Source organism: Mesocricetus auratus, unplaced genomic scaffold (genome assembly GCF_017639785.1).
Source record: "Mesocricetus auratus isolate SY011 unplaced genomic scaffold, BCM_Maur_2.0 Super-Scaffold_100027, whole genome shotgun sequence".
Classification (NCBI taxonomy): Eukaryota; Metazoa; Chordata; class Mammalia; order Rodentia; family Cricetidae; genus Mesocricetus; species Mesocricetus auratus.
In genome coordinates, this window is record NW_024429208.1 from 9,441,052 (window position 1) to 9,457,903 (window position 16,852).

Sequence of the window (16,852 nt, forward strand, 5' to 3'; positions counted from 1 at the left end):
CTGAGCGTTAGTGGGGTCTTGGCCTATCTTTCCAAAGCCCCAGGAATTAAGATTCCTGGCTTCACACATCTGAAGCATGCTAATGTTTTGAGAAGGAGCCCAGACCCCTCTATGGTTCTCAGCTTCAGGGACCAGTTGTGTGATGTCCCCCGGAGGATCTGAGAGTTTTGTTCTCGGCTTCACATGTTGTCCTTGGGACACCAGCCTGACTCTCTAACTGGCCTCTGCCATTGGCCTACTTCTCCTAGACTGGTTTTCTGTGACTTATAAAATGCTGGATGGACCATTTCAAAGGGCTGGATTTTCAGATGGGCCTGTACTGAATTTTCTTAAAGACAGGGTTTATCTGTGTAGCCCTGGTTATCCTGAAGCTCAGCTCACTCTGTAGACCAGGCTGGCCTTGAACTCAGAGGTCCACCTGCCTCTGCCTCCAAGTGCTGGGATTGAAGGTGAAGTTATTTTTTATGTTAAGAAGTCATTTCAGAGAACTTGTTTCTTATAGTGGAGATGGTGGGACCTGCTACCAGCTTCTACAATATCCAGAACTATCCAATCCCCATGATACTAGGATATACTTAGAACCTTCCACCAGTGTGGGACCCTGGGTCGCCTAGGGTTCTAAGACCCTTGGGAGGGCCCAAGTGCTAAGGCCAGGACATCCTGGGTGGTTAACAGAGGAGCATGGAGCTTGGTGTGGGGATGGACCAGCTGATACCCCAAGTTCATAAAGCCCTTTGTTCACTTAGGGGGATCCTGGAGTGACAGGGCCACCTGGAGCCAAGGTAGGTACTTCACCTAGGGTCGGGTATGTTGTCCACTGGGGATGGAGAGGGGCCTTTATGGACCAGAACACATGGCCCACAAGCCTCATAGACAAAGGTGTGTCAGGCACATCTCAGAGGCAGCCTAGGAACAGAAGACTTGGAGTGAGACCCCTGTGCAGTCCTGGCCTCGTTCTTACTTCCGCTTCACTGCTCCTCATACTTTCGTTTGCTTGGAATTTAACATGCCTGAATCAGCGAAAACTACCCAGGTCAAGCCCCTGCCTCAGAGCACGCCCCCATACACCAGCACCAGCTGAGGGAAACGAGCTTCCGCCCCTACCCGCCTCCTCTTCCCTGCCACCGTCCTCCCTTGTCTTCATCTCCCTCACCCCTCAGCGAGATCTCTGTCTCCAAGCCAGCAGAAACCTAGGCTACGGTCATGCCCATGGTTGCTGTGGTCTCCTTTCCAAGAGTCCCTGCTGTCTGGCTGCAGGGCTGACTCTGGCCCTCCCTTTTGTCTGTCCCAGGGAGAAGTCGGAGCAGAAGGAGTCCAGGGCATGCCTGGCCTTCCCGGAAGAGCCGGTGCAGCTGGGTCCCCGGTGAGTGAGGGAGGAAATGTGTAAAAGAAGCCCCCAGGAAGAGAACCGGCGTCTAAGGTGGCCTTAGGGTATCCTGGAATCTGTGTCCCCCCACCTGCTATATCTGCCCTGTGGAGCCAAATGCAAGTCTGTCTGGTCAGGGTTTTGGGTGCTCGTATCTATCCTCCAAGTTTCTAGGAAACACAGAATCCCCGTCTGCATTGGAAGCCAGGCCCGGGTAGGCCGGTCCCTGAAGGGACTCTGGTTGTGTCTACAACAACCCATTTCCTCTGTCTCTGCAGGGGCCAAAAGGAGAAAAAGGGAGCCAGGGAGAAAAGGTGAGTGTCTGTTGCCATAGGTACACAGTGGACAAAGAGTTGGGCTGCCCGGGCCTCGGGGTGAGGTATGCCATCATGCCCCAACCTCAGACCCAAACCACCTGGCCACCCACGTAACCTCAGAGAGTCGAGCAAAGACCTTTAAATTAGGGGGGGGTAGCACTCAACTGCTGTCTACAAACCTAGTACCTGGGCTATGGGTAGGCTCTGGGGTCCTGGACAGAGGAATCACCAGCATGGTTACCTCTCTGCTACTGTCTTCCAGGGGAGCCCAGGAAAAGATGGAGTGGGTTTGCCAGGCCTCCCTGGCCCCCCAGGACCTCCAGGGCCCGTGCTCTATGTGTCGAATGAAGACGTAAGTACGCTACTTACGTAAGTAAGACTACAGCAGGGCTCATCCCTCAGTCTAGGAATTGCCCGTAGTTGATCTCACCGCCTCACCAGAATGGCACGAGGGGTCCTGGCTTCTCAAGAAAAGGCCATGTTGGCTAGAAGCTCTCTCCTTTCCAAAGTTTCTAGGCCTTCTTGGTGGTAAAGGCTATCATCACCCCTTTGTGGTGCCAGCGGCAACATAGTCAAGTCTCCTAGCCCCAGAGTAAATGGGGCCCTTGCGGCCCCACCACAGAACCCAGGGGCCAAGCTGCTACCCGAGCTCACTTCTCTGCATCAAGAAGCCTGAGTTGCTGGGTGTCAGATGCAGGGCCCGTAGGACCTGAAAACGGAGGGAGAGGCTGCCCTAGACAGAGCTAGAGCATGGCTGGGGTGACAGCTGGGCTCAGGTCCCAGCTGCAGTCGTCACCTGTGACCCTGGATGGTTACTTCACCTCTGGAGTCTAGGTATCCGCAGTTCCGAGATGGGGACAGTATAGGCCTGGGAGCAAGGCAGCGAGCGGTCACGAGAGTGCCTGGCTCAGCACTCCTGCTTCCAGGAGTGGACAGACACCATGGGACTGGAAAAAAAAAAACCAACAACGATGGCATTCATATGAGACTGGGGGAAGGCAGGGGCAAGGGCTCTGGGACTAGGGTAGATCCAAAAGCCACAGTGGTCATCGTCATTCAGGAGTCGCTGGTATGACAGTAGGAAAAGCCCCCAGCAGGTGGGGCTGCTTCCACGGAATGAGCCAGAGCAGGCTACCGTGTATCAGGGCTGTAGGGTGACACCAGCCCTGGCTGCTCCACGCCCAGAGAGTCCTCCTTGGGAGGAGGAGGAGCTCCCCAGGGTATGGGTCAGTTGTCACCTGGGCACCTGCAGAGAGAACCCGGGCACACTGCTGAAAACCCAGTTTTCTTCTAAATTCCACTCTGGACTCGCTTTTATGTGCTTGTGGCTGACGTGATGCCAGGTGACTTTCAACTCAAACGCAGCTTCCTTTTCCTCTAATTTTTATTTCCCGGTGGCCTGGGGACAGAGAGCAGTTGTGACCACGCCAGGACCTGAGGTAAGTGCCATCTTGCTTCCATGGAGGACAGAACATCTGCGAGAGCAGTGTGTCCCCAGAACTCATGGAACCCTTCTTTCCACAGGGCAAGCCGGGGTACGCAGGCTTCCCTGTAAGTAGCTTGTCTTTACGGCTGTGTGCTTGCCCGACAGTGCCCTGGCGCTGGGGGTGGGCATGGGCTGTGCTCTAGGTACACACAGGACAGTAGTGTAGGCTCAGGTGGGGACAGTCACTGTCCTTGAGGACCTGATGCTATCAGGAACATGATGCGGGCTGGAGGGTATAGCACGGTGCCGTCGCTGTCTGTAATTGTCCAGGACCTGAAGGGCTGACATAAGACCAGGGAGCAACAACCAGACACAGGATATGGTGGATATGGGAACTGAGAAACATTGGGTTAGGGACCCTCATTCCTATCTGGTCTTTGCTGTAGGGACCTGCTGGGCCGAAGGGTGACCTGGGTTCCAAAGGCGAGCAGGGTCTTCCAGGGCCCAAGGTAAGGGACTCGGGTACCATCTGTTCCTTTCCTAGGAACCACAGACCTGCTCCAACCAAGGTGTGGTGTCCTGTCTATCCAGGTGGTGGCTCCTCTGGCAGGCTGGGCCCTGAGGATATTGGGACATGCCATCTCTATTACCCTAATTCAAAGGGCCCTGGTCATAACCTCCCCATGGCAGGCCAGGACCCCCTTCCTCTGTTTCTGTATTGGAGGGTATCTGAGGCCTTACGGCTGGGCCCTGACCCATCCTTCCTGTCCTGCCATTTCAGGGTGAGAAGGGAGAGCCGGGCGCTATCTTTGGCCCTGATGGCAGAGCCCTGGGCCACGCCCAGAAAGGAGCCAAGGTGAGAATGAGGTGGGGTTCCCTGTGAAGACAGCATGAGTGTGGGGTGTTCTGACAGAGAGGCAGGATCAGGACACACTCCTGAATAGGGTTCCCAAACCTCCCGTAGCCTGATTCTCTTCTCCTTTTGCTTCTTGTAACCTCCCTGGGTGTGTCCTCACGGCCCCCAAACCTACCAATGGCTTGTGTTATCCCCTTGCTACTGTTGGCTGAGCTCACCTATAGGAAAGTTATTGATATAAGCCATGGTCCAGTGTTCACGCTTCTGCCTGGCTTTTGCCTATGAGAGATGAAGAGGCCCAAGGCCTCCTGCGGCCACCCCATGTGCAGGGATCCACCTACCCTGTGTAACTGAGGTATCTAGACCTCCTCCTCCCTCTGTCCTGAGCCTGCAGGAACCTGAGCCCAAGCCTGTTCTCAGGAAGGAATTGTTCCTCAGACTGTGTTTTGGGTTTCCACCTCAGCAGGCCTTCCAAGGAGGTACCAGGGGAAGGGCCTTGGAAATCTTGGTGGCTATGAGGAATGGATTCTCACTGGCCTACAGTGTTGTTAGGGAGTGAGCTAATGATTCCCCAGGCCCAGAGAACTCTCTGCTCACAGAGGCTCTGTAGCTGAGTAAGACCTGGACACTGTGTAAGTTGGATCTCACCCTCACAGACCCAGGGCACATCCATCTTATCTCAAACCAGACCTGGTCCCTAATGCTGGTGTCCATCCTGTCCTGTCCTGGCCAGCAGCCTTGGTTGCCAGCCTAGGATATCCAGATGGGTCCAGGGACTCCAGGAGGCAGTGGGTGGGGTGAGCCATAACTCCCTGACATACCACTGATTCTCTGTCCAGGGAGAGCCAGGCTTCCGAGGACCCCCGGTGAGTAATGCCTTTGTCTGTTACACTGAGTTCATGGCCCAGGGTTTGAACCAACCGCCACATTGAAAACATGGGGTGGGGGGTTGGTTGCTCCAGATGACAACGGGCAGTTCCTCAAAAATGGCAGCCCTGGTCCTTTCCTGGGAAGCCCCCCCCCCCTTCACTAGGAGGCCTCAACCATCCTCCAACTAATCATTCTCTCTGTAGGGTCCTTATGGGCGACCTGGGCACAAGGGTGAAATCGGCTTCCCTGGACGGCCGGTGAGGATTGGTGGCCTACAAGTTGGACATAGTGGGTGGAGACCTGGGGCCTGCAGAGGGCTGGGCTGTGGAGAAAATGGACAGCTGCCCCTCCTTTTCTTCCCCCGGGTACAGCAATCACATCTATGTGGCCAGAGTCTTAATACTTATCTGGGCTAAGAGAACACCTCATATGACACCCCATAGAAGGCCCTGGGCAAAAGGACACTCTGGCCTAGGTCCCTCTAGTCAGTCTCCTGCTTCCCCTAACTTCTGGGCAAGAGTGTAAAGGCTTGACTCCAGGAAGGATGGGGTTATGTCCAGTGCCCAACAAGCCCTGCCCCTCTCTTCTGCCCAGGGTCGTCCTGGAACGAATGGATTGAAGGGAGAGAAAGGGGAGCCTGGAGATGCCAGCCTTGGGTTTAGCATGAGGGTAAGTGTCCTTCCTAGAACGGTGAGTGCATGACTTAGGGCATCAGGGAACAAGAGTGGCTAGGTGAGGGCCCCTCAGGTCATTTAGCAGGCTGTTTCAGGTGGCTGATGATGTAATTAGACATGTTGGTCCTGACAGGTGGTACACCTGCATAAATACTCACATGTATATCTGGGCACACTCACAACCACACATGCACAAACATATCCTATACCCAGGAGAGAGACCCATTGAGCCTTAGGGTATACCTTCTCTGGACCCACCAACACAGCCTTGTGACTTTTAAAACATCTGCTGCCTTAGGAACTTATTAAGGATTTTTGTCTCCTGGCATCTCTTGCCTTTCCACTGGGGACAGTCACTCAGAGACTCAGGGACTCCCCCCAGGATGACTGTGGCTCCTGACTCCCACCTGCTTTGCCAAGAGCAGAGATGGGCATGGAAATCCAGATATAAGCACTTCAGAGAATTCTCACTCATGATGGTCATTGCTGCTGCTGGTTTCTTGCCAGCCGCCTCCCCGTGCATTAAAGCCTGCTAACACCATGCAAAATCTGGAGCAGAGCTGCAGTGCTCACAGCGCAGACCGACACAGTCACAGGTCATTCACATCCTTCCCAATGGGAAAGACTGGCTCTTGGATTTCATCCTCAGATAGGATTTTTAAAGTCAGGTTAAATACTCTTTTCCTTGTGGGAAGTGTACCCTTAATCTGAGGTGCCATCGAGTACACAGACGCTCACAGCCCTCCCCCCACCCCCTGGAGCTGTCTTGGGGAAGGTGGGCCATGCAGGGTACCTGCCTGGTCAAGAGGCACTTCAGAGAGGCAGTGTCGCTGGAGGTTTCTTTCCCACCTGGTCCTGTTGCCACTTTTGCCCCAAATAAGCACACAGAGACTTATATTAATTATTAAATGTTGGCCGATGGCTAGGGCTTCTCTTGGCTAGCTCTGTTTTAATTATTAACCCATAACTACTAATCTATGTGTTTCTAAGTGGCCTTATCTTACCAGAGAATGCCTGATGCATCCTCTCCTCCAAGTCTCTACATGGCATCCCTTGCGGTCTCTCTCTGCCTACTTTCCCAGAATTCTTCTCCTCTTCTAGCCTCGCCTACCTTCCTGCCTCTACTGGTCAAACAGTGTTTTATTCAACAGCCAATAAGAGAAACATACATCCAGAAGGACATCCCCATCAGAGGGGGATTGTAGGAGCTTGGACCAGGCTGTTCCTTTCTTTGAATACATGAAAATGCAATTTCATTTATTCAAGTCACAGCCTTGAGTGACCAAGCCCCGAGCTTGCAGCTAGTGATCTCAGGAGAAGCACAGCTCCTTCTACTGCTGTTACTCACAGCCTATGTGGCTTCACTTCCCTGAGGGGCCCCTGGGCAGGAAACAGGCAGGCCCAGCTGGCAGGCACATGGGCCAGAGGCAGCAATGCAGTCTTGATTTCTACGTTATCCAATGCATTCATCTTTCTGAGCTGATTGCTTTTCAGATATATTTCAGCCCATGTCTGCTGCCCTAGCCTATACTGATGGCTTAGCTGTGGGCTTGACTAACCAGAGCTTTCTGTCCTTCCACAGGGACTGCCTGGACCCCCTGGGCCTCCAGGCCCCCCAGGTCCTCCTGGGATGCCCATCTATGACAGCAATGTAAGTGTCCAGAGCCTCACTCTGTGGAGGCTTCTCTCCCATCACTGGCTCTGGAACCCTCTCTGGGTATCTCTGGGATGGGTTTGTCGGTTGGGCTGCACTTGTGGGTAGTGGACAAGCGTTGAGTCCCCACAGGAGTAACTCTGTGGCTTGGAGACAACTCAAACTGGAATGACTCAGGTGCTTAGCCCAGATGCCAGGAGCACCCCAGTTCCACCAGACTTAGCAAGGGGAGGTGACCTGTGAGGGCGGGGAAGTCACTGTAACTAGGACCCTTGACATAGACCCTGCCCCCTTCAGAGCTCCTGTGGAAAGAGACCTGGTTTGGCTCTGGAGAGGGGCCCTGGGGCTTCTTGCCTTGGGGTAGTTTTTCTTTCTAGAACATTGTCCCTCAGCACACCCCACCCCCATCCCGCTTGTTCTTGGTAGGCATTTGTGGAATCTGGCCGACCTGGACTACCAGGACAGCAAGGTGAGGGCTCCTGGGCTCGCAGTGCGTACAGAAGTCTGGGTGGGGCTCTGGTGGGAAGATGGCAATGGGATAGTAACCTTAAAGTGATTAGAAGAAATGGAGTTGTGGGACTTGGCTCTGCTAAATCTGGGCGTCTTGTTCCTGAGTCATGTCCTCAACTGTGCCCTACTCCTAATATCACACCCATATGGCTGTCCAGGAAGTCTAACTAGGGGCTCTGGTACTGGGGATGACCACCCAGTATTTCTCAGTAGGTGCAGGGACAGCCCCACCCACCCATCAGTAGGGACATAGAGTCGTGGCTCCCCCACTGCTACATTTGTTCCTCATGAGCTGACTGTCCCTGTGTCGTGTCCTGTTCCCTGCCATCCCATCCATCGATAGCCTTTCTGCCCTAGACCCATCCTGTGCACACAATAGCCGGGACTGGGGACATCAGTGGGAGGGGCCTTGACCAGGCTTTCCATGATACCCTTGGGGTTTCTTCCCCCAGGTGTGCAGGGGCCATCAGGACCGAAGGGTGACAAAGGAGAGGTGGGCCCACCTGGGCCTCCAGGTGAGCATGCTCTACATGGTCCAGTCTGAGGGTCACTGGGTGCTGTCAGTCCCAGGGTGGAGCACTAGAGTCTTGGGGTATGGAGCACCAATTATACCATGGTTGCTGCCCAACTCTCTGGAGGGACAAAGTGAGACGGAGGGGGGACCAGCAGGGAAGAGAGCTGGGGCCACTCCCTTGAAACCGCAAAAGCATTAGTATTCATTTGCTAGTGGGATCCCTGCTCAGTACCAGCCCCAGATTCTGCCCTCCAACAACACTCGGGGTGTTTGGCATGATAAGGAAGATACAGGCACTGGAACCAAGACCCTACCAGACATGGAGAGGGAAGACGAAATACCCAGGTCTCCTGGGAAGTGGTTACCATGCTGGGACCAAGACTTAGAGTGTATAGAGCTTCAAAGCTAGAAGGGGAAAGAATTATCTCAGAGAGCAGAGGTTGGGTAAATCCTGGGACACAAGAGTTCAGAGAGCTAGGGGCTACAACCTCCGCCCCCGCCACAGGATAGCAAGCTTGAGCCAGGAGAGGCCATCTCAGCACCTTGCCGGTGGGAGCACAGAAAGAGAGAAGGTCCACAGAGGGAGGACAGACACAGCGATGGTCTAACATGCTTGTCATGCTTGGTCACTGGAGAACCAAAGAGAAACAGCTGTTGAGGGCAAAATGGCCCCGAGTTTCCAAAGCCAAAAAATGATTTGCAGTGCTCTCCATAGTCAAAAGATGCACAAGGAGAAGACCCTGTGTGTCTCAAGAGCATCACAGGGCGGCTCATGCTACAGAATCCCACAGCCGGGAGTATGACTGCACAGGAGGGTGGCCTAAGCAGCGAGCAGCCTCATGTGCAGGTTCTCCCGAGACTCCTGGGAGAGACAAGAATTGGTGCCCAGAAAGGGGAAGTGTACAGGCTGCATGGCCACGGGCCCAGACTCTCTGGATGGAGCACAGTCTCTCTGATGTTAGCTGAGGTCAAGGGTGCAGATGGACTTGAAAGAAAGCCAGAAACAGCAGACCGTGCATCTAGATGCCCCATGCACAGATAAATGACACACAGAAATACACAGCAAAGCTTGAAGCAAATGAAAACGACGGGGGAGAAGGAGCTCAGAGCAGGGACGCGTAGGAAACAATGGACAAAATGGATTTGAAGCCAGGTTTCAGCAGCTGGACATGGGTGCTTCTGTGGGCAGTCAGGATGGGAGTAGGCTGGCTGCCCAGAGAGACGCAGGGAGACCCCTCCCTTAGGACGAGGGCAAGCTAGAGGACCAGGATGGAGGGAATTGTCCCAGGGGAAGGGAGTTAGCAATGACCAGCGAAGTGTGTATGTGTGTGTGTGTGTGTGTGTGTGTGTGTGTGTGTGTGTGTGTGTGTGTGAGACCAAGTGAATCCTAGGAAACGTGAAACATGGCTGGAATTAAAAAGCACTCATCTTGATCCAAGCCGATCTGCCAGAGCAATCCAGTAACTGAACCCATGTGCCTACAATAGCAGAACCTCGGGATAGAGAAGAAGACTGACAAGAAAACTATGCCATCATTGGAAACATTTATCCTGGAGACGGAAGGGCTCAGCAGCCACAAATGCTTGTCTACATCATCTCTGGCCACATGCCAGCCCCAGGGACTAGTCCCTGCAGGCAGAAGCGTGTTCTGCAGGTTTAGGGGATGGCGGTCATGAGAAATGTAGTAGAAGCCTTGGTGACTGAGCGCCTGCATTGGAGGATTGCCCCAGCAGCAGCACTGACTGGTTCAGGCAGCTTGAACGTCAAAGGAGAAGCGAAAGACCCCAAGGCATGTCTCAGACGCCTGAATAGCTGGGTCCTATAAGTCCCCAATGGGCTGGTCAGAGGGACCCCTTGCTCACAGGTCATTGGTTCTACAGAGGAGCTGGAGCTTGGCCACCGTCACCTCCAATCCCAGGTGCCACACCTGGAAGGTGGCTGAGCCGGCCAGGGATGGTAGGCATGGATCATCTCATGTAGCAGGAAAGGGCCTCCAAGACAGAATGATTCCACAAGGCAGGGTCTTCCAGGAGGACAGAAACAGGGAAAACTGACCCAACGTTGCTCTCCCTGAAAAAAATGGGTTAACCCCTCCGTTCACAAAATTATAGCCTCAAATGCAGTGTTTCTGTGCCTCTAACCTGAGGTTCTAGAAAGCAAACGTCACAATTCATGAAAACAGGAAGGCTTTTTAGGGACAGAAATAAAAGAAGGTATGTTTCCTCTATGTATGAGATAACAGAGATCAAGAAAAAAAGAATCCAAAGATCAAGTTAATTCTTTGAAGATGCCAAAACATCTCCTCAACTTTGTAAACAGACAACAGGGAATTGCTCAGAGGAGAGACCCTGGGCGTGGGAACAGGACCAGGCTTCTTGAAGCAAGGGGTCTAGGGGAAGGAGAAGCCGGTTTACACAGATTTCAAGTCTTCAGTGCACACCATCCATGAGGATCTGTGCGGTGACTGTCAGAATGCGTGAGTGCCTCTCTCCAGGCCACTGGGTAGACAGCCATCAGAAAAGCCAACGGCCACTCATAAACACAAGTACAACTCTGCAAAAACACCATGACCAAAAAAACAAAAACAACAAAAAAACCAAACAAACAAAATCTATTAACCTGGAGTAAATTTAATAATTTAATAAATGTGTGGTCCTTACCCAAATTGATGGCGGTTGGGGACGGGGGAGTACACACTGTGGAGTCAGTGCTGTCATCTCAGGACACTCTCAACCTGCCTTCCTACCCTGCAGGGCAGTTCCCCATCGACTTCTTCAACCTGGGAGCGGAAATGAAGGTGGGTGAGACTGTTGAGGGAAAGTGAATGTCCTCATGGGGTGACTGGTGTCTGGGCAGCTGCCCCTGTCCCTGGTGACAAGAATCTAGTGACATCCAACCAAGCCGCTTTTCTTTCTCCTGGTTCCATGAGGAACGCTGGCCCTGTGGACACTCATTGCCCCAGGCGGGGGGGGAGGTGGGGCAGATACAGCAGGAGGTGGGAACCTAGCTGGATCTGGGAGGGCAAGCACTGGGGAACCAAGGAGGTGCCCATGACTCATGGGGTCAGTGCCATCCTGTCATCGCCACCTGGCTCAGATAACCGTTTCCACCCGTAGGGCGACAAGGGAGACCGAGGGGACACTGGACAGAAAGGAGAGAGGGGAGAACCTGGGGTCGCTGGAGGTGGATTCTTCAGCTCAAGTGTCCCTGGACCTCCTGGCCCCCCTGGCTACCCTGGGATTCCGGTAAGCCCGAGCCCCAGGCCCCCTGCAGGTGTCCACACACCATGGGCAAAGTCAAGGGGCACATCCTCCCTGGCTGTGTACCCTAAAAGACACAGACCAAAGCCTGCAATCTCATCGGCCTAAGACCTCACATTTATCGGCTCCTCTGGGCCTGGGGCTGGGTGGACACATGGACCAGGGTGGCCTCATTGTGCCTTGTGGCCGCTCTCCTGCTGCTACCCATCTGCTATGTCCCTGGTTTTGAGCAGCACTGCACTGAGCAGACCCCAGCGGTGTGCCACCACAGCAGTCACGAGGACTCGAGGGAACAGGGACACTGGCAGACCTTGGGACAGTTCCCTTGTCCTGGATTGCATCCCCAGCAAAAGGGGTCCTGTGCTGAACCCGTCTCCAAAGCTACTTCCACCTCTGGGGCTATGCAAATACAGTCCCAGCCTAGGGCTTACAGGGTTCAATGGAAGGTTTCCTTGTTGTTCCTAGGGTCCAAAGGGAGAGAGCATCCGGGGCCCACCTGGCCCTCCTGGTCCTCAAGGACCTCCTGGCATTGGCTATGAGGGGCGCCAGGGCCCCCCAGGACCTCCAGGACCTCCAGGACCTCCCTCCTTCCCTGGCCCTCACAGGCAGAGTAAGTTATGTGGCGAATAGGGAGTGGGCCTGGGCCCCTGAGGGCTACCCATGTGGCCAGGAGTTTCCAGCTTGATCTCTCTCATAGCTGTCAGTGTTCCTGGTCCTCCGGGTCCCCCTGGCCCCCCAGGTCCCCCAGGAGCCATGGGTGCCTCTGCTGGGGTAAGTGTCCAGTCAGCCAAGGTCTGAGGATCTGGAGTAGGGCTGGGAAGGCTGGTGGCATGTCAGGAAGTCCTCACCATCAGTGTCTGTGGGGCCATAGGGTCCCCAAGGTACCCATTTCTGCAGCCTCCACTCCTTCTTGGGGACAGCCTGACAAAGGAGCATCCCTACCCAGGGTCACCCTCTGGCCTCCCAAATCCTGGGAGCCCTGGGTGCTCTGGGCAGTAGGTCCCACACTGGGCTTGGGTTGGGGTTCCAGCAGGTGAGGATCTGGGCCACATACCAGACCATGCTGGACAAGGTTCGCGAGGTGCCCGAGGGCTGGCTCATCTTCGTGGCTGAGAGGGAAGAGCTCTACGTCCGTGTTAGAAATGGCTTCCGGAAGGTGCTGGTGAGTTCTCAGGGACCCTCCCTCCAACACCCACAACAAGGTTGGAAGGATTTTTTTCGCTTTAAAGAATGGTACATGGGTTCCTTTGCACTTTGAGGGTCAACAATAGATGAATGTTGATTAATTACTTTTATGGTTGCTGAGACCCCAAGGAGAAGTACCTCAAGGAGGACAGGTTACTTAGGCGCCAGGTTTGAGGTACAGTCCATGGCAGTGACGCAGTGGCAGGGTTGTCAGGCAACTGGTCACATGGCTTCTGTAGTCAGGGAGCAGGGAGCAGATAGGAAGTGGGACTAGGACCTATGTCCTTCCCTAAGTCTCCACCTCCTAAAGGTTCCACAGTCTTCCCAAACAGCACTGCCAATTGAGGACCAAATGTTGTACATAACCCCGGGTTGTGGGTGGGGTGGGTTCACATTCCGCCCACAGCAGCGTAACGTGAGGCAGGGTCCTAACCCTAGGTCCTAACTCTAGACCCCAGGTGGCTCTTGGCCGAGGTTCTAAAACCGTCCTCTAAGGGAGGTGTAATGGGATGAAGCTTAGGGCTCCTCTTGGCATGATGGCCTCGGGGTGCACGGAGGCTACATATGCTCTGGATCCCGACACTGTACTATGTAAACATCACTGTGGGGCTGCCCAGATGGCTCAGTGGGTACAGAGACATGGCACACGGACCTGTCAGCCTGAGTTTGATTTCGGAGGAGGGAATCAGTTCTGCAAAGTGGTCCTCCGACCGACACGCCCACTATGGCACGGTCACGTATATAGCATACACGCGCACACACACAATAATAATAAATACCACTGTGATGAGCATCCTTGGTACTGGTAGGATGCCCCAAGATGCGTGATGGCTGCTGGGTACCAGCTTTTGGGCTCTGGGTCTGTGGGCCTGGCTGGCCTGGGAGATTCTTTGGTGTTAGCAGTAGGTCTAACCAGTGCCCACTGTTGACTGAGTGCCAGAGAGTGAGGTACAGTCCCCTCCCTCTTTCCTAGGGGGAGGGGCTGGGGAAGAGGGTGGCAGCTGAGGGGCCCTGACCCTGAAGCGTGCTACGGTAACCCCTGCTGTTGGTTGCTTTTCAGCTGGAGGCCCGGACAGCGCTCCCACATGGGACGGTAAGGGATACTTTCCCTCTGTACACCTGCTAAAAGTTAGCGTGGGGACGGAGCTCAGGAGGGCCTCGTCGTTCCTTGAAGTCTGGGGACTTGGTGTGTGTGGCCGGAGGTTGGTGACGGTTCTGTGCAGTGCAAACAATGGTCTGTTTTTGGTTTGGGATGAGAGGATTTATTAAGTACACGGCAGACTGAAGTGTAAGAATGATTAACAGGTAGATAAATAAAGCATTGTCAAGTTGGGTACTTAAGACACTTAGTAGAACTGATGATTAGGGTGTGGGGGGAGTGCTTTAAGGCAGCCAGCTGGAGTCCCCGTGAGGAAATGACGTCACTAGACTGGACACTTACAATATCCAGGAGAAGCTGACTGGGGAAGTCCAGGCATCAGTTGGAGTTCCCCACTGAACTTTTTCCCCTCGGTTAAGTTTACGGCTGAGCTTCTCACAGCTGACCAGCAGGCACTTTTATGCCCGGACAAACAATGGTTACTTGGGTGGAAATGGTTCACTTCGCTGTTCTCAAGGGCACTGTTTTACTCTTGGGCTGATTTGCTGTTCTCCTCCCTCCACGCCGCAGTTAGAGGGGCATCTCCAGATGGGGGCCTGGGAGGATACTCTGAGACACACACACTTGGGTGTGGAATGGGGGGAGGGGCAACTCCTCTTCTAGAGCTAGCCTCTGGGCGAATCTGATGTGGGGTCTTAGCCTGGGCCGCAGCCAGGAAACCTAAGGAGGAAACCTAAGGAGGCTGTGATGAGTGAGGACTGGTCAGAGGGCGGTGCCACCCATTCAAGTATCTTGGGCTAGCTCATGCTTGCACCCAGGGGCCAGGGTGCCAGGGTACAGCTCCCTTCTCTCCGCCTTGGGCCCAGCCCTGGCCTCCCCAAGAGCACAGAATAGACAGGAAGGGAGGGGCTGCCCCAGGCACTGTGCTCTTCCATTCTCAGGGCAATGAGGTCGCGGCTCTGCAGCCCCCACTGGTGCAGCTCCACGAGGGCAGCCCATATACCCGGCGGGAGCACTCCTACTCCACGGCTCGGCCCTGGCGGGCAGATGACATCCTGGCCAACCCACCACGGCTGCCAGAGCCACAGCCTTACCCCGGAGTCCCACACCACCACAGCTCCTCTGTGCACCAGCCGCCAGCTCACCCCACGGGCTCGCCTGCTCACACTCACCATGATTTCCAGCCAGTGGTGAGTGTCTGGGGCTGAGGGGCATGTGTTCATCCAGCCCCAGTCCTGGCGGGATGGAGGAATCCCCCTAGAGCTGCCAGAGATCTGTGGGTGCTATGGGGCCATTCATCACTTAGGCCAGGCACTTGCTTCTCTCTGGTGGCTTAGTGGTTGTCAGTGAGATCAAGCACTTGGGAGCCAATCCTTGCTAGCCCTTAATATGGTAGAGGAGAAAGCTTGTGCTGTGCCTCTGCCCTAGAGGAGGCTGGAACAGCCAGGGAAGGGCAGCTGCTCCAGATCCGGCAGGCTGAACTGGCCCCGAGTCTGCTCACAGGAAGGGTATTAGGTGCTCTCTTAGGGAGCTGCTGGGACCACAGTGCCTCAGATGGCCTCTGATATCCTGAGCTGAAAGGGGCCGGACAGGGCTGCTTGAAGGTTGTCACTGACGTTACTGCTGTATTATTCGTCCAGCCCTCAGCGGGCTCTGCCTGTGTGCACCGTGCAGCTTACAGGCTAGCTTACATGTGACACTGCTTATGATGCAATCCTGCGTGACCTTTCCTGCAGCTCCACCTGGTGGCACTGAACAGCCCGCTGTCGGGTGGCATGCGTGGCATCCGTGGGGCCGACTTCCAGTGCTTTCAGCAGGCCCGAGCCGTGGGGCTGGCCGGCACCTTCCGTGCCTTCTTGTCGTCTAGGCTGCAGGACCTCTACAGTATTGTGCGCCGTGCTGACCGTGGGACTGTGCCCATCGTCAACCTGAAGGTAGGTGGAGCCTGTCCTGAGGGGTCAAAAGCATGTCCCCAGGTGTACCCATGCCCTGACCTTGGGTGTGAATGCGCGGCAGGGTATCACGATTTCCCCCGGTGTACCCCACAAAGCCCCTCTTACCCCGGCACCCCCCAGGGCCCTGGTTCTTGTCCCATGGATGTTTCTAGTGGTTCCTATGCTGCTGACCACATAGTCAAAGTGGCCTGGAGTCATTTCTATGTGCCACCTAGCCACAGGACCTGCCATGTGGCTTTATTACTGGGTCTTTGTGATCAAAAGAGCTGGGACTCTTGGTGTTTCCCAGAACCAATGATGTGGACTTAACAGACCCCAGTGTATCAGGCTTGGGAGGGCATCCGTGGGTCTCACCTGCTGTGATGGGGTGTACTCTTGAGAAGGGGTTCCTGTGCCTCAATGTGTCCCTTGGTTTCATGTGATCTCCCTGATGCTCCCTGCTCTGGCCTGATGTGGTGGTGACTGAAGTCCCCGCTCCCTGATGCTCCCTGCTCTGGCCTGATGTGGTGGTGACTGAAGTCCCTGCTGTGTCTCCCTATAGGATGAGGTGCTATCTCCCAGCTGGGATGCTCTGTTTTCCGGCTCCCAGGGTCAACTGCAGCCTGGGGCACGCATCTTTTCTTTCGATGGCAGAGATGTCCTGAGACACCCAGTCTGGTAGGTCTCCCAGCATTAGATGAGGCAGGACCTCAGTCTCTAGACTGACATACTCTATACAGAAGACCACAGAACCTTAGAAGAACATGAGAATAGACAGTCATGGTGTGTTCAAACACAAGCCTGTCAACACCCTCAAAGCCATGGCAGATTCGTTCATCACCGGTGACTACTTAACTCTAGTGCTCAGCCATGTCAATGCCACGGGAAAGTATGGATTTTGCAAGATAGCGCCCTAGCATAGCCCTTGGTCACAGAAAGCACCCGAAATGTGGATAAACAGCTGGGCTATCCTTAGAATGGTGTCATTCCCATTGTCTCTGCAGCTCAGACACCTGTTCCAATGTCCCTGCTCTTTGAAAGGTGGCTTGGGGAGCTAGACTAAAGTCCCTGGGTAGTAGTTGAGCCTTGACTATCTGCATCCCCCAAGAGGCACTCATGAGGGCCCTCCTGGCCCGGACATGAGCTAAGTGGCTAAGTCCTGCAGTAGAGCTCACTCCTAGCATTTA

General features: G+C 54.6%; 1 protein-coding gene across 4 annotated transcripts in view; it reads left to right on the top strand.

The window, feature by feature from the left end:
* Nucleotides 1-16,852, top strand: part of Col18a1 (collagen type XVIII alpha 1 chain) — a 106,436-nt gene that overhangs the window by 88,099 nt on the left and 1,485 nt on the right. For 3 of the 4 annotated variants that reach the window (XM_013113903.3, XM_021227510.2, XM_013113900.2), the window contains 23 exons: nucleotides 747-782; nucleotides 1,292-1,363; nucleotides 1,645-1,680; nucleotides 1,946-2,035; nucleotides 3,093-3,122; nucleotides 3,208-3,234; nucleotides 3,556-3,618; nucleotides 3,891-3,965; nucleotides 4,805-4,831; nucleotides 5,039-5,092; nucleotides 5,430-5,504; nucleotides 7,092-7,160; nucleotides 7,590-7,632; nucleotides 8,126-8,188; nucleotides 10,941-10,984; nucleotides 11,304-11,432; nucleotides 11,913-12,057; nucleotides 12,145-12,218; nucleotides 12,478-12,609; nucleotides 13,693-13,725; nucleotides 14,673-14,921; nucleotides 15,468-15,665; nucleotides 16,228-16,343. In XM_013113903.3, coding sequence (XP_012969357.1) covers nucleotides 747-782; nucleotides 1,292-1,363; nucleotides 1,645-1,680; nucleotides 1,946-2,035; nucleotides 3,093-3,122; nucleotides 3,208-3,234; nucleotides 3,556-3,618; nucleotides 3,891-3,965; nucleotides 4,805-4,831; nucleotides 5,039-5,092; nucleotides 5,430-5,504; nucleotides 7,092-7,160; nucleotides 7,590-7,632; nucleotides 8,126-8,188; nucleotides 10,941-10,984; nucleotides 11,304-11,432; nucleotides 11,913-12,057; nucleotides 12,145-12,218; nucleotides 12,478-12,609; nucleotides 13,693-13,725; nucleotides 14,673-14,921; nucleotides 15,468-15,665; nucleotides 16,228-16,343 — 1,880 coding nt within the window. The remainder of the gene's footprint in view (nucleotides 1-746; nucleotides 783-1,291; nucleotides 1,364-1,644; nucleotides 1,681-1,945; nucleotides 2,036-3,092; nucleotides 3,123-3,207; nucleotides 3,235-3,555; nucleotides 3,619-3,890; nucleotides 3,966-4,804; nucleotides 4,832-5,038; nucleotides 5,093-5,429; nucleotides 5,505-7,091; nucleotides 7,161-7,589; nucleotides 7,633-8,125; nucleotides 8,189-10,940; nucleotides 10,985-11,303; nucleotides 11,433-11,912; nucleotides 12,058-12,144; nucleotides 12,219-12,477; nucleotides 12,610-13,692; nucleotides 13,726-14,672; nucleotides 14,922-15,467; nucleotides 15,666-16,227; nucleotides 16,344-16,852) is intronic. The other variant, XM_013113901.2, reaches the window with a different exon arrangement.